At 39.3% G+C, this 13,950-nt stretch overlaps 1 protein-coding gene across 7 annotated transcripts in view; it reads left to right on the plus strand.

Moving 5' to 3' along the window:
• ATXN10 (ataxin 10) overlaps nucleotides 1-13,950 on the plus strand; it is a 107,027-nt gene that overhangs the window by 85,702 nt on the left and 7,375 nt on the right. For all 7 annotated transcript variants that reach the window (XR_007508628.1, XR_007508627.1, XM_049821489.1 and 4 more), the window contains one exon: nucleotides 624-687. Coding sequence is in view for 5 of the 7 variants with exons in the window: in XM_049821489.1 (XP_049677446.1) it covers nucleotides 624-687 (64 nt within the window). In the remaining 2 variants the exon portion in view is untranslated. The remainder of the gene's footprint in view (nucleotides 1-623; nucleotides 688-13,950) is intronic.

Raw genomic sequence — 13,950 nt, forward strand, 5'->3', positions numbered from 1 at the left:
TATATGTTATTATCTCATACACACACACAAATGTGTTAGTGTAATTTATGAATTCACATGTGTATGTATAGATAGAAAATAAAAAATGACAGATCTCATCTTTGCTGGTTTGCTAATAACATAATGAACACCTTATCACAGTTTAAAAGTCAGCGGCTCATACTTGATATAAAGAATTTGTGCTTAGGTACATACAGGTAACATACTGCTTTTGAAGGTTGCATAGGTACTGAAGACACATGGCTCCATGCTAACTTGTGTACATGTGTATATGTATTTTTCAACTTTTTTTTTTTCTTTTTTTTTCATGGTTCTTCCTTCTGGAAGCAAGCATGAGCTGTCAATAAGAATGGCTTTTCTGGCTCAGTGCGAGAAGCACAACATAGAAAATGCCTCAGTCAAACACATGCTAAATGAAGGAAGAATGTGAAATTAATGTCTGCTTGTGTTACTATTTTGTGGAATTTACTGCTGTTAATACCAGATTTACCCTGCGAGTGTGTTAACATGTTCAATACTTTTGGTGAAACAAACATCCCTGTTATGTTTTTATTTATTTCTTGCATGAAACATCACTAGTACTGTTGAGACATCTGTTAAATTAAACTTCTGTTTATATTTAGGTTTATGAGTTAGATGGCATCCCCTTGATCCTGGACAGCTGCAGCATTGATGACAACAATCCTTGTATCCTTTACAAAAGAATTCTAATTATTGAACATGACTCATAAGAAAAGGTGTGGGGGGGGGGCTAATGTATTTATGCCAGCATTGCTTTCACTTGGTACCTAAGTCTAACTGGCCTCATGAGTTTCTAGGTTGTATTTAAGTGCTTGGTTTAGAAGTGAGAAAACTCATAAATATACTTTCATGAACTGGATTCTAAATAAGCTGAACTGTGGTTATATTCTGTTTCCTAAAATAACAAATATTACTGTTTTACAAATGTTAATTCAGAGAGCTAACTGTGATAGAAATCTGAATTAAGGCTATGTTTGGTCATTGTGTCAGATCTAGGAGCTTTTGCTTCAACTGCAGTCTATTCAGTAGACTGAAATAAGTACCCCATCAATTCTGTATGCTTATTAAATCTGACTGGAGAACTTATTCTAAGCACAGAGACAAGGCTAGCAAGCTGTAATGAAAATGTGTATAGTTGAGAGATTTAATGATGCAGATTACTGAAATGCTGGGGAGATTTTAATATAAATGGCATTGTGCTTCATATTTGGGACTTTTTTCTCCTAGAGTTTAAGAGCAGAGACTTTCCAAGATAGATTGCTATTAGAGGGAAATAACTTTATATTGAAGATAAACAATTGTTAAGCAGACTTATCCATCTCTTCATGAACTGCATAGTAATCTTGCTGGTGGGTTCAGTGGGCGAGCTATTATTTTCTGTCATCTAGCCATTAGCTCCTTGTAAGTTTCTGATAAGTGCATCTGGAAATCAAATGCCTTTCCTGCCTAGAGTAATGTGAGCTTTCTTATACTGAACACATGAAATGGATTTTTTTTTAAATGAATTTGTCAAAAAAAGTTCACTTTTTAACAAGTATCATAAAAAAAAGTTGTGAGAATATTACATGTTCTCATAATTATGTACTGTAGAACATCATCTACATATAAATATATCTTAAAAGGATGACATCATGTAGGAACAGATGATAGCAAAATGGTAACAAGCTGGGTGGAGGAGCAATGGGTGTTAAGTACCCTCTGAGTTATTCACTTTGTTTCTTTATCTGCAAGGTTTTTACATTCATCACTATTCCTATAGTTGGAGACCTGACTGTGTGTCTCTTGAGAGTGCACCAACTAAGCAGCAGAGTTGTGCTTCCACAGTCTGATTCTGGGGAGGGGCACTGCTGGATGTGGTGGGAAGGGCAGGGAAAGTTACCTTTGCTAAGCAGAAGAGCAGCCCTGAGAAAACCTAGCAAGGAGTTTTGATCCCAAGTCACTTTTCCTTTGCTGGAAAGCACAGCTGTGCAGTGACTTTTAGAATTTCTTTCTAGGATTAATCCTTCATTTTAGCTGTTAGTAAAAGAGGATAAAGTTTGAGGCCTTCAAAGGCTAGAGTTGTAATTTACGATCTTGAATGAAATGAAAGCAAAATACCATGGGAGCCTTTACTGCATTTTGAGCAATGTGGAACTTCTTACACCTCCTCATACAGGCTGACGTTTTATGGCTGTACTATAAACTCCTCACCAGAGGATAAAACTTTGCTTACTTGGTTTTTAAAGACTAACTAGATGTAATGACACTCATTAATATGAGCTTTCACCACTGATCCATAGCATACAGTATTCGGGTATATGAAAAAGTAAGTAGCACTTGGGCAGAGGGGGGACTTGGCCTGCTGTGACAAAGTTTGCTGCATCAGCTTTTGGAGCACAGCTTCTAGCCACTACTCGGTTTATCGTTTTGACCTAGAGCTATTCCAGGTGCTCTTGTGCTACATGAAGTGAATGCTGCCCTGCTGCTTTCCTGCCTCTAACGTTCCTCATCTGCTGCGTTCTCAGCATGTCTCATGCAGGGAAGCAGAAGAGGAGTTTGCGCTTTATATCTGTCTCTCCTTTCATCTGCTTCACAGCATATTCTGCTACTTCTAGACAGCACAGACCAAGTCCTTAGTAGCATGTAGGTGCCTGACTCCGTTGCATAGCATTCCCCTGAAGAGATTCAACTGTTTCTCTCCTCCCTCTGTGCACCCAGTCCTGTCTGGCACAAATCCATTTTGTGATGCTTGTAAACCAGAGCAATGCTCTTACTAAGATTTGAAAGCCTACTTGCTTAAAATTGAAACATCCTAAAATTGCCTGTACTGTCACTTTGTGATCCAGAGTGAATATATTTTGTCTCTTTTCAAGGAAGATTAATTAAAAACAAGTATTTAGGCAACTCTTGAGCTGGCTGTTGAGAGAGTTGCCGAAATTCGAATAGGATCACTCAGTGGTGCTGCAGTTTGCCAAGGTGATGTAGAAAGCTGCAAGGAAAAGCTTGGTGTAGCTCTTCAGCCGCAGTTCCTTCAGAGAGTCAGGTCCAGAAGCTTCTCTTTGTTTTCTTGTTTCTAGTGCCTGGTTTTGTGATTTCAGGCTCTGTTACTCGGATTTCTCCTTCCATAAACCTGATTGGAAGAATTTTCATCCAGATTCCTTTTATAGAAGAACAACTTAGATTTCTTCGTGAAGTGTTTGTAGATGCACATTTTTTTGATCTTTATCTGTTTTGGAGACATCCAAGCTCTACAGTTAGGATGTCATTATGTTTTCTACTGAAAACAGAGTTGATATACTGATTTTCTATATTTTACTAAGTTCTGCCTCCAAATTACACATGAAAAATTTTCCAAAGAAAAATGTAAATTTTGTGGTAAAAGTGATAAGATTTTTTTTTTCTGGGGAAAAAAAAAAATCATTTTGCTAAAGTATGCAATCCATCAGGAGAAGCTGAACTGCCATGTTAGATGTTAAAAGAACTCTTTATTACCTTTGAGAGCCGAAATCCTTTGATAAATCTTTTTATTTGTAGCGTATGGAAGCATACTGAAAGAGGAAATGGGCCTGCTCTTATCCAAAAATAAATTCCTTTGTAAACCTGTCATTACCTTAAAATTGCATCCTTTGAGATCCTTAACAGTTCTGTAATGTGCATAGAAATATCAGGATCTTCGTCACTTATGAGACTGCTAGCTGAAATTCAACTGACACGTTTGCATTGCTTTAACTTTTTAGGTTTGAATTCATTTTTCAGTGCCCAGTTTGGGAGAACTGTTATCTTGTCTAATTACATCTGAGACAGACTTGAATCTTTTACATTTATACAAAATAGTATTTTTTTCCTTCAGGACATTTCATGAATAAAAGCAACAAAAAACCCTCCAACCTTGTTAGTAACAGGTATGAAGATGATTATGGGCAGTTAAAAGCAAATTTGCTGTACCTCTTGCAATTATTTGAATTGGTATTTTAAATTTTCAGCTACTATAACTTTGCACGGTTCCAAGTAAATTCAATGGAGAAATGCTGAAAGATACCAGATTTTCAGCTGTTAGCTATTAGGCTTTTAGCACAGGGGAAAAGGTAAACGGAGTGAGACTGAGGGGATGCAGTTCATTATAGACCTTGGGGTCTGAAGAGAAGGTTGAATGTCACTTTAACTTTTTCTGTCCCCTTTAAATCTTCCATCTTGGATTGGCCTGTATCCTAATCATAACCGTCCTTCTGTATTCAAAAGAAGAAAGGGTGTTTCAAAATGCAAGTGGACTTGTTTGCCTTTACATTAAGGAGAGATTCTTTCATGAGATGAATTTTTGGGTTTGAAAATTCAGTTTCTTATTCTGCTTCTGACAAGTTGGAAGCATTGTGCTTTACTTATGTAACCTGTGTTTAAAAACAAATAAACCTGCCACAGAACAGCAGAGTGGGTTGGAGATCCCCATCTGGGTAATACCGGTAAAAAATTTACTCTAGATCCTGCTTTTCAGGTTATTTGGGTTGAAAAGGTGTTCTAAATTAAAATATCTTCTATTTTGCCCTCTGAGCCACTATATTCCTCATCTCTGACAGGCTCTAGCATCAGACAAGAGCCCTTCTTTTTGTTCTTGTCTTTTACCTCATCCTAAGCTCTTACTGCTTCTTCCAGCTTCATTTCTGACCTTTCACAGATTACCACTTGCAGACATAAGGAGGGAGGCCAGCCCATTCCAGTCAAAAGACTATTGACTCTAATCATATAAAAAAGGTGCTTATGAAAGACTTTATTTAAACTAACCTGTTTTATTGAAGACTTTTCAGTTTACCTTAACTACGTTGTCTGTTTTTTTGCTACTTCCTAACATTTACACTCATGAGTAACACACAAAGATGTCCCTTTTTTTTCTTTTTTTATTTAATGGCTGTCCCTGGAAATATTTATTGCTATTTTAGGAAAAATGTTATCCAAAGTACTTCAATGTAATAGCTGTTAGTGGTAAAACTTGAAAATCAGAAGTGAAATGCAGTTTTGAAGATGGAATATTCTTGGTTTTTCAGGATGCTTGCCAATCTTACCCTGTTGAGATTCTTACATTAGGTGTCTCGATAAATTGATTTTGTCAATGGCTGAATTTAATTTGAATGACCTTATGTAAGTATCCATATTAACCCCTAATCAGGCATGTTTTTCTGTTAGCCAAAAGTGCAGTCATACTTGGAAAAAAAAAATTCCTGCTGGGGGGGGGGGAGGGCGGGGGTGTATGTACACACACACATATATCATAGAATGGTTTGAGTTGTAAGGGACCTTAAAGATCATCTAGTTCCAACCCCCCTGCCATGGGCAGGGACACCTTCCACTAGGCCAGGTTGCTCAAAGCTCTATCCAGCCTGGGCTAGAACAGGGTTGAGGCATCCACAATTTCTCTGGGCAACCTGTTCCAGTGCCTCACCACCATCACAGTGAAGAACTTCTTCCTTACATCTAATCTAAATCTACCCTCTTTCAGTTTGAAATCATTACCCTGTGTCCTGTCTCTATATGCCCTTGAAAAAGTCCCTTGAAAGTTCAGCTTTCTTGCAGGTCCCCTTTGGGTACTGGAAGGCCGCTATAAGGTCTCCCCAGAGCCTTCTCCAGGCTGAACAACCCGAACTCTCTCAGCCTGTCTTCACCGGAGAGGTGCTTCAGCCCTATGGTCATCTTCGTGGCCCTCCTCTGGACTCACTCCAACAGGTCCATGTCCTTCTTATGTTGGAGGCCCCAGAGCTGAACATGGTCCTGCAGGTGGGGTCTCACGAGAGTGGAGTAGAGGGGGAGAATCGCCTCCCTCGACCTGCTGGTCGTGCTTCTTCTGATGCAGCCCAGGATACTGGGCTGGAAGCGCACATTGCCAGGTCATGTTGAGCTTCTCATCAACCAACACCCCCAAGTCCCTCTCCTCAGGGCTGCTCTCAATCCACTCATCGCCCAGCCCGTATTTGTGCTTGGGATTGCCCCGACCCATGTGCAGGACCTTGCACTTGGCCTTGCTGAACTTCATGAGGTTTGCACGGGCCCCACCTCTCAGTCCTGTCAAGGACCCTCTGGACGGCATCCCTTCCCTCCAGCGTGTTGACTGCACCACACAGCTTGGTGTTGTCGGCAAACTAGCTGGGGATGCCCTCAATCCCACTGTCCACGTTGCCGACAAACATGTTAAACAGCACCGGTCCCAATACCGACCCCTGAGGAACGCCACTCGTCACTGTTCTCCACTCGGACATTGAGCCGTTGACCACAGCTCTTTGAGTGCGACCATCCAGCCAATTCCTTATCCACCGAGTGGTCAATCCGTCAAATGGATGGACCCGCCCTGGTCAGATCTGTCATTATCGCAACCCTTTGGGCCCCATGTTGGGTGCCAAAAAGGACTGTCGTGGTTTAGCCCCAGCCAGCAGCTAAGCACCATGCAGAGAATTGGGGAAGAGAATTGGGGAAAAAAAGTAAAACTCATGGGTTGAGATAAAGACAGTTTAGTTCCTGGACAGTGATCCCCCCAGGCCAACTCCCCCCCAGTTTATATACTGGGTATGACGTCACATGGTATGGAATGCGCCTTTGGCCAGTTTGGGTCAGCTGTTCTGGCTGTCTCCTCCCAACTTCTCGTACCCCTCCAGCCTTCTTGCTGGCTGGGCATCAGAAGCTGAAAAATCCTTGCCTTAGTCTAAACACTACTTAGCAACAACTGAAAATATGAGTGTATTATCAACATTCTTCACATGCTAAATCCAAAGCGTAACACTATACCAGCTACTAGAAAGAAAATTAACTCTGTCCCAGCCAAAACCAGGATACCATGTCTCTCCAATTTAGAAACAAGGATGTCATGCGGGACAGTGTCACATGCTTTGCACAAGTCCAGGTAGTTGATGTCAGTTGCTCTTCCCTTATCCACCAACACTGTAACCCTGTAGAAGTAGAAGGTCACTGGCCTTGTAAGGCATGATTTGCCCTTAGTGAAGCCACGTTGGCTGTCACCAGTCACCTCCTTATTTTCCATGTGCCTTAGTATAGTTTCCAGGAGGATCTGCTCCATGATCTTGCCAGGCACAGAGGTGAGACTGACTGGCCTGTAGTTCCCTGGGTCTTCCTTTTTTCCCTTTTAAAAAATGTTTATATATATGAGGAAACACCCAGCTGGCTATGTTTTAGGAGTAAGAATTTTCAGCAGTTGTGAAAGGAAAACTTGCGGTTGCTGTGGATATCCATACATAGGCCCCTTAGTTTGTATAACGGATGAAAACGTAGAAAATATAAGTTAATTTTCAGATACTCCTTCCCTAAGCTGCTTCTATGATATTCAGTCTGAAAGTCATCTGAGGGGTAGATTGAAAATACTTTTGACTTCATGGCAGCAGCAAGTATAATTGTGGTTCATGAAACTTCTGGCTAAAGCTAGAAGAAATCAAGTTGCTATGGTCTACAACAATGGCAGTTTGTTTTTGTGAGATGCCAGCAAAGACTTTTGGGGGAGCTGACAGACATTTTGTTTCTAAGTTACAAAGTGCAACCTAAAACAGGCCACATACTGTAAAAAAGCCTTACAGCTGAATAGCAGCCAGTGGAAAGCAAAAATCAGAGTGTGAGTTGACTTTTTAGAGTAAACCATCATACAGTTGAGCATTTTCACGTAAATGTGGCTATCTCATGTATGTTGGCAAGAAAATACAGCATAATATTACATCAGTAATGGTTGCGTTTCTTTGGAAAGCTCATTTCAGGCACTGCCAATGGATTTAGTACTTTGAGGTGACCTATTTGATTCTGTATTTTCATAAGCATACATAAAATCATGTTATTTCAGTGGATATGGTCAGTGCAAAGGACCTAGACTACTGATGAAAACAGTAATGACCTCCTCATGCCCAGTCAAGTTCTGCCCACTTGGAAGAAATTACCCTTTTCTTCATCCTATCGACACTTGCTTTGCTGCACAGGTTTGGAGTCTACCTGGGCTAAATGAAAGTGTATTCTTTGGAAGAAGGTTTCAGTTTTGCTTTATTGCAGGTTGCTGCTGCTGCAACCCATATCCTTGGACACAGAGCACTATTAGAATCTTCTTTTCTGTGAACCAGTACTGATTGTGTTACTATGACTTTAACAAAAAAGGTAGATAGTAAGTTTTTAGTGACCCAGCAGTGGTTGAGGTTGGCAGTGAAACAATGGGACTTGTCAGCACAGGTAAAGAGCAGAACCTTGTTGGCCTGAACCTTTAGATTCATAGTGCCAAAGACAACACAAAATATCAGCTGAGTGAAAGCCAACTACCATAGATGGAACTAGGATGAAAAGAAATGGTCAAGCAAGAAGAAGTTGCTGTATTGCCATACTCCAATTCAGACTGATTCAACTCCAGTGTGCTGAGAATTCTTCTTTAACGAGAGTGGGAGGATTTCTGGTTTGTGGCATATGCACAAACCTTAGCTCCTTCTCTGTATCTTACAATTATATTCAGATGAACTGGTCAGACTAGAAGCTGGAACAGGTACAAGTGTGGTTATTCATTGAGCAAGAACAGTCTGAGAGGGACTTATTCCTTTCACCTTATTCAGCAGACCAAATCCTATCCTGTTCCTGCAAGTTGCTGCAAATTCTTTATAGCTATATTTTGTTAGATACTAATGGAGCCTAGGGGTCTGTGTGGCTCACAAGGGAATCCCTCAGTGTTGTATGATAAGGGGATTTATTTTTTGGCTGCAGTGGTGGGCTGGTTTGCTAAGCGACTCCTAGGAGGCTTCAACCTTTTTTGTTATTTCTCATGGTGGAAGGGGAAAAACACAGCTATTCCTGAATGCTGCTTTTGGTTTTAGGTGGGAAGGTCATCTGCTCACCAATGCCTGTCACTATGTGTCAGGGTGTTTTTACACTCTTGAAATAAGCATTGCAAGTAACCAGTCTTGTTCTTACAGAAGTATTAATGGACTAAAGAGGTCTGCATTCCGTTCTAAGTAGGATTTTTCTATATGATATTGAATAAAGTGTCCTGAGTGGGCTTATTGTAAAGCTCTGAAGGGGGAGGGTCTAGGTGCATGCTCCCAGTTGAAAAGGGTACAGGAGGCCTTTGTGTAACCTAATTTTATTTTAATTCACTCTTGACATTGGCTTCACAGCTGAAGAGTTGGGATAATACAACTTCCATGTCTTAACGCATTGTTTATCTTTTCTGTATGTTGCAAACTCTTTGGAACAGAACTTAGTTAAAGGTGAGGAACCAACCAAAAAAAACCTACCACATTAAGCATGATATTTGGTAGATCTAAATTCTGACTCAAAGACTGCAAAGTTCTGAAATGTTGATTACAAGAAAATGTTTACTTTAGAATGAAAACAAAAGCGTGAAGTTTTCTTGTGAGGTGTTCTACATCTACTAGCTGTATCAGTAATCCACACTGTTCCCCAAGAACAAATTTTCTCTTGTCAAGTGTAACATTCTCCTAATATGAAAAAGACTTAAGACCACAGATGGAATGCAGTGTGCAGTACAGGAAAAGATATTCTGCGAAATGAAAGGACTGTCCCTTTTTTTTCTTCCGGAAATGACCACAGATTAAATTTTGTGTTTGGACATTTAACAAAGTTATAATTTCTAATGGTATATTTCAGGTTGCTGATGCCATAATTTCAGGATACAATTTATTTAGTGCATCTATGCAGGATGTAGGATCATCCTACGTGGGATGATTAAACGCTGAAATTCAGAGTTCATGGGAAAGGGGGAGAGTATTAATTTTCTTGACGGTATATAAAATACTAAAGCAGATTTGCAGAGATGTAAATGTGAAGTCTCTTCTTCAGTATCTCACTTCTAGCCAGCTCAAGTAAGTGACAACTACCATCATTAAGAAACGTGTGATGTACAGGGTCCCTCTTAGAGCTGGAGGAAGTTTAACAAAGGTATACAGAGTGCAGGAAGGCTCTTTCAAATGTTACATTATAATATTTCTAATCCTTTGAGAAGAGTAATCTCTGTAGGCTCCAACTCATGCATGTAAAAGTGAAGAATTAAAGTTAATAACTCTATTTCTAAACCAAATATTGTCATATTTGTCCTCTGCCCTAATCCTCTTGGTGGATTTAAATCCATGACAGGCTTGAATTCTTGAAAGAAAGCGGATCTTTAGTTACCAGGAGCACCAAAAAAAAAAAGAAGAAATGGAGAAAATATAATATTTCACTGCTTTTATAGCTCAAACAGCTTGCTTGATTTTTCTGTAGACTTTCTTTTGAAAAATTCCCCTCTGGGCTGAGACGAAGCACTAGAAATTTGAGACCCAAAGGTTTTTGTTTTTTTTAAATAAAGCTAGGAGTGGTTCAAAAATATTGTTGAGAATGGAATGCCTTCTACAACCACCTTATCATATTTCAGTCTGTCTTCTTGACATTGTTTCTTGCATGTCTCCAGAGAATATTCAGATGTCATATGGCCAATGCTTTGCATAATATCTTTATTCTGACCTTTTTCTGTCGTCCCATTTTCAGTCACTATTATTAAAACAAACTGTAACTTCAGCTGGCGAATGCATTGTCCTGTGTAGCTCCTTCCTAATCCTTAAATCGTTTTCCCTCACTTCCCCAGATCTTTGTTTAGTCTTGGTTCTATTCCCAAAACGGTTTCCAAAATGTAACCTTTCCTTTCTCACTAAGGATATATTTGCAGTCCATTCCACTGACCTTGTTGATTTGTTCTTGTCTCTTGATGTTCTGAGATTTCTTCAAGGAGATGCAACCATTTCCTGAAATTGTAGCAGATATAATTGTGGCTAATGGCTATTTTGCAAAACATGGTAGAAAAACGTTAGTTGGTTATAATTTAGTTGCATCTTTCCAAACACCCATTTATTTAACTGTTGTTATTTTTGGATGCACCAGACATCATCTGGTGTCTATGAGACTGGAACTGGAGTCTCATTTACCTTCATTGTTTTGATTATTTGTCATAAAATAATGTTTGAAATCACCAAAAGCAGCAGGGGTGGGAGTTATGCCATGTAAGTTATTCAAAGACCCTGAATCAATAAAATACTCAAGTACAATGCTGAAAGATAAGATGGCATACAGATCCTTGTTGAATCTATATAAAATAGATTAATCTCTAGAGATTATAAATAGAAACAGAGCTTCTGTCCAAACTGTGAGTCAGCTTACCTTGTCATGTACCTTAGAGTGATAATTTATATTTAGTTTGACCACATCTCGGGTATTAACTGGGTTGGGTTTTTAAGTCTAGTGCCAAATTTTTGAAAGTTTTATTTGACTTCTATAATTCCCATTTTAAAGTGGTTTAGAAAAGCTGTTTATATGTATGCATATAAATATACATTAATATATTTCTGTGTGTAGGTGGAGCTTTTTTCTTTACATGTCCAAGGAAATTTAAAATTCCTACAGTCTGCCTGATATTTAATCAGTTTGTGAACACAGTTACCATCCCTCTATGCTTTAGTGCTTTACAGCTCAATGTTTGTGGTAGGTTTTGATAGTAATTTGATACATGAGTTTCAACTTAATGGAATTTTGCAATTTGTTTCTGTACCTGGGAAAAGAAGATAAGCTAAGGCATTTTTAATAGTTAGGTAACAGCAATTGAAGCTCTTTCTTTTTAATGTAACAACCTGCTAACTCTCTGATACCTCTTATAGATAACTAACAGATTTAGTTGTCATGAATTCTTAAAATGGGATTAGTGTAATAGAAGGGACTGCAAGAACAGAATATTGTAACTGTGGAGCATTAGCTTGAGATTGATCAAGAGTGTGATTCTTTCTGTTTTAAAACCAGATGATTTATAGTTACTCATAAATTATGGGTTTCTATTAAAAATGTAAGTCATAATTTAAAAAAAAATTGGCAGCCTAAGCAGCAAAAATGAATGTGTCATATTCATGGTTTTAAGCTAGTATTACAAGTCTGAGTATAGGAAAAAGTAAAACAAACTAGAGGTTATGGCTTAAATTTTTTTTTTTTTAAAGTTCTGTAAGTTTTGGCATAAGAGACATTATAATAAAAATAGCCTGACATAGCTAAACATGTACTATGGCTTTTGTAGCTCTGGAGTACTTGACCGAAATTTTGTGTTTAATCTCATAGTATACTAAGGTGTCTTGGCACTGTGCTTTTAAGTCCCACAGAGCATGAGAAGAGGCACATAGGATATGGATTAAATGTTGTTAAGATGGCAGGCATTAAAGACTAATAGCAATCTGGGTATATAATACTGTTCAGTGGTGTCTTGTGTGATCTGTTAACCTAGAAATACTAGTGATCTGGGGAGAAAAATCCCCACATTGCTCTAGGTAAGAAATGTCTTAGTAACCCAAATTGCTGTAGTAGTAAACAGCACTTTAATGAACATTGGGTACCATTTTGCTGGACGTCACTGAAGTGAGTATGTGGTTAAAAGCAGTCAAGCCTTGGAACTAAAAATGAGCCCTCATGATTTGGCTCTGGATGTCAGAACTGGAGAGTGCTGAAAATGTGTTTCTGAATGACCTGGAGAGCTTGGACTCTACTTGTGGGAGCATAGCTAGGAGTGAGAGGGCAACTGAATGTTCTGAGGTTTTGTTTTTCACTTTTTCTGAGTTATTAATAGCCAGAAGGAGCAGGCAACTGTGTTGCACCTGCAATCAGCCATATAGCAAATTTTGGCAGAATTTGTGACGTAGCTCTGGTGCCTATGCTTCAAAAGGGACACTGAAAAATACAAATGAAGGGAAGAGGTACAAGAATTGTGCAAAGCTTGGAATATCTCCCTCAGTTTCTCTCTTTAGTTCATGCAGAAGATGCTTACCGAGTACCTTGATTATGATCTGTGAATTATTATTTTTTTAATCTATAATGAAAATCAGTGTTTGGAAACATTTCTAAACAAATCTAAACCAGAAATAAATCACAGGCTGTAATGAATGATTTATTTACCCATTGGAACAATTTATTTAGGGACACAGTGAAATCTCCTGGTCAACATTGGATGTCTTTCAGAAAAAGGCATGAAAATATTGTGTGCATGAAACAGAATTGACAGCCTTGATTTCAAGAGTGGCTGACCTTCGGTTGTCTGTGTTCTGTGCAGAAGTGTTGGGCAAAAGAGGGATGTTCGTCCATTCTGGTCTTAAAGTGTATTTGTTGCCCATAGATATTTAAATTGGTGAACTTTCACTGAAAGTTATATGTGAGATACAACATGCCCATCTGTTGAATATACAGAAGCTATCAGCCCCAAAACCTGTATCCTACCAGGCACGCTTTAAGAAATGGATTCATCATTGCAGATGATGGGTAGGATGTTCAGAGACTGATAGAAATACAGGTAGCCAGAAAGATGGTGTTTGCTAGAGGAAGCGGTAACTACTGGTGTGGGGGGTTAGTGAAGGCTTGGGAACTGGAAAAATATATTTAATCTACAGTTATTTTTCTGCTGTGGATGTTTTCTAATTTTTGTAGGCTGTGAATTACAGAAATGTTGCCTTAGTGTTGAAACTATTGTGATGACTTTAAACTGAGTAGTTTTGCCCATTTGTTTATTCCGAGATGGTATCGTTTGAGATCTTCCTCTGGCAAAGCAATGTTCTTCTACAGAGTGGAATTCGAGCTGCAAACCGTAGTTCACGTTTTTGGGGATAGGCTTTCTGTCTTTACCAACATATTTTGTGGCAGCCAATTTGTACGGGGAGTGCTCGCAGTAAGCACCAGCAGCCCACCCTGGTCTCCCTGTCCCAGTAAGGAATGGGAAAGGGCTGGCTGCAGGCACCTCATTTCATGCCTGTCCAGCGAAGCTTTGCTGCCACGTAGTGGTGGAGATTGAAGCTTGTTTGGTGGTAGATGGTCCAACCCTCCAACCCTCCTCCTCTTGGACCAGGTGAGAGCTACCTGCAGCAGAAATGAACCTCTGCTTTAGGTTCCCCAGTGTTACAAATCTTATCCTTAAAAAGTGTG

The sequence above is a fragment of the Accipiter gentilis genome, chromosome 18 (genome assembly GCF_929443795.1).
Source record: "Accipiter gentilis chromosome 18, bAccGen1.1, whole genome shotgun sequence".
NCBI classification, from domain to species: Eukaryota; Metazoa; Chordata; class Aves; order Accipitriformes; family Accipitridae; genus Astur; species Astur gentilis.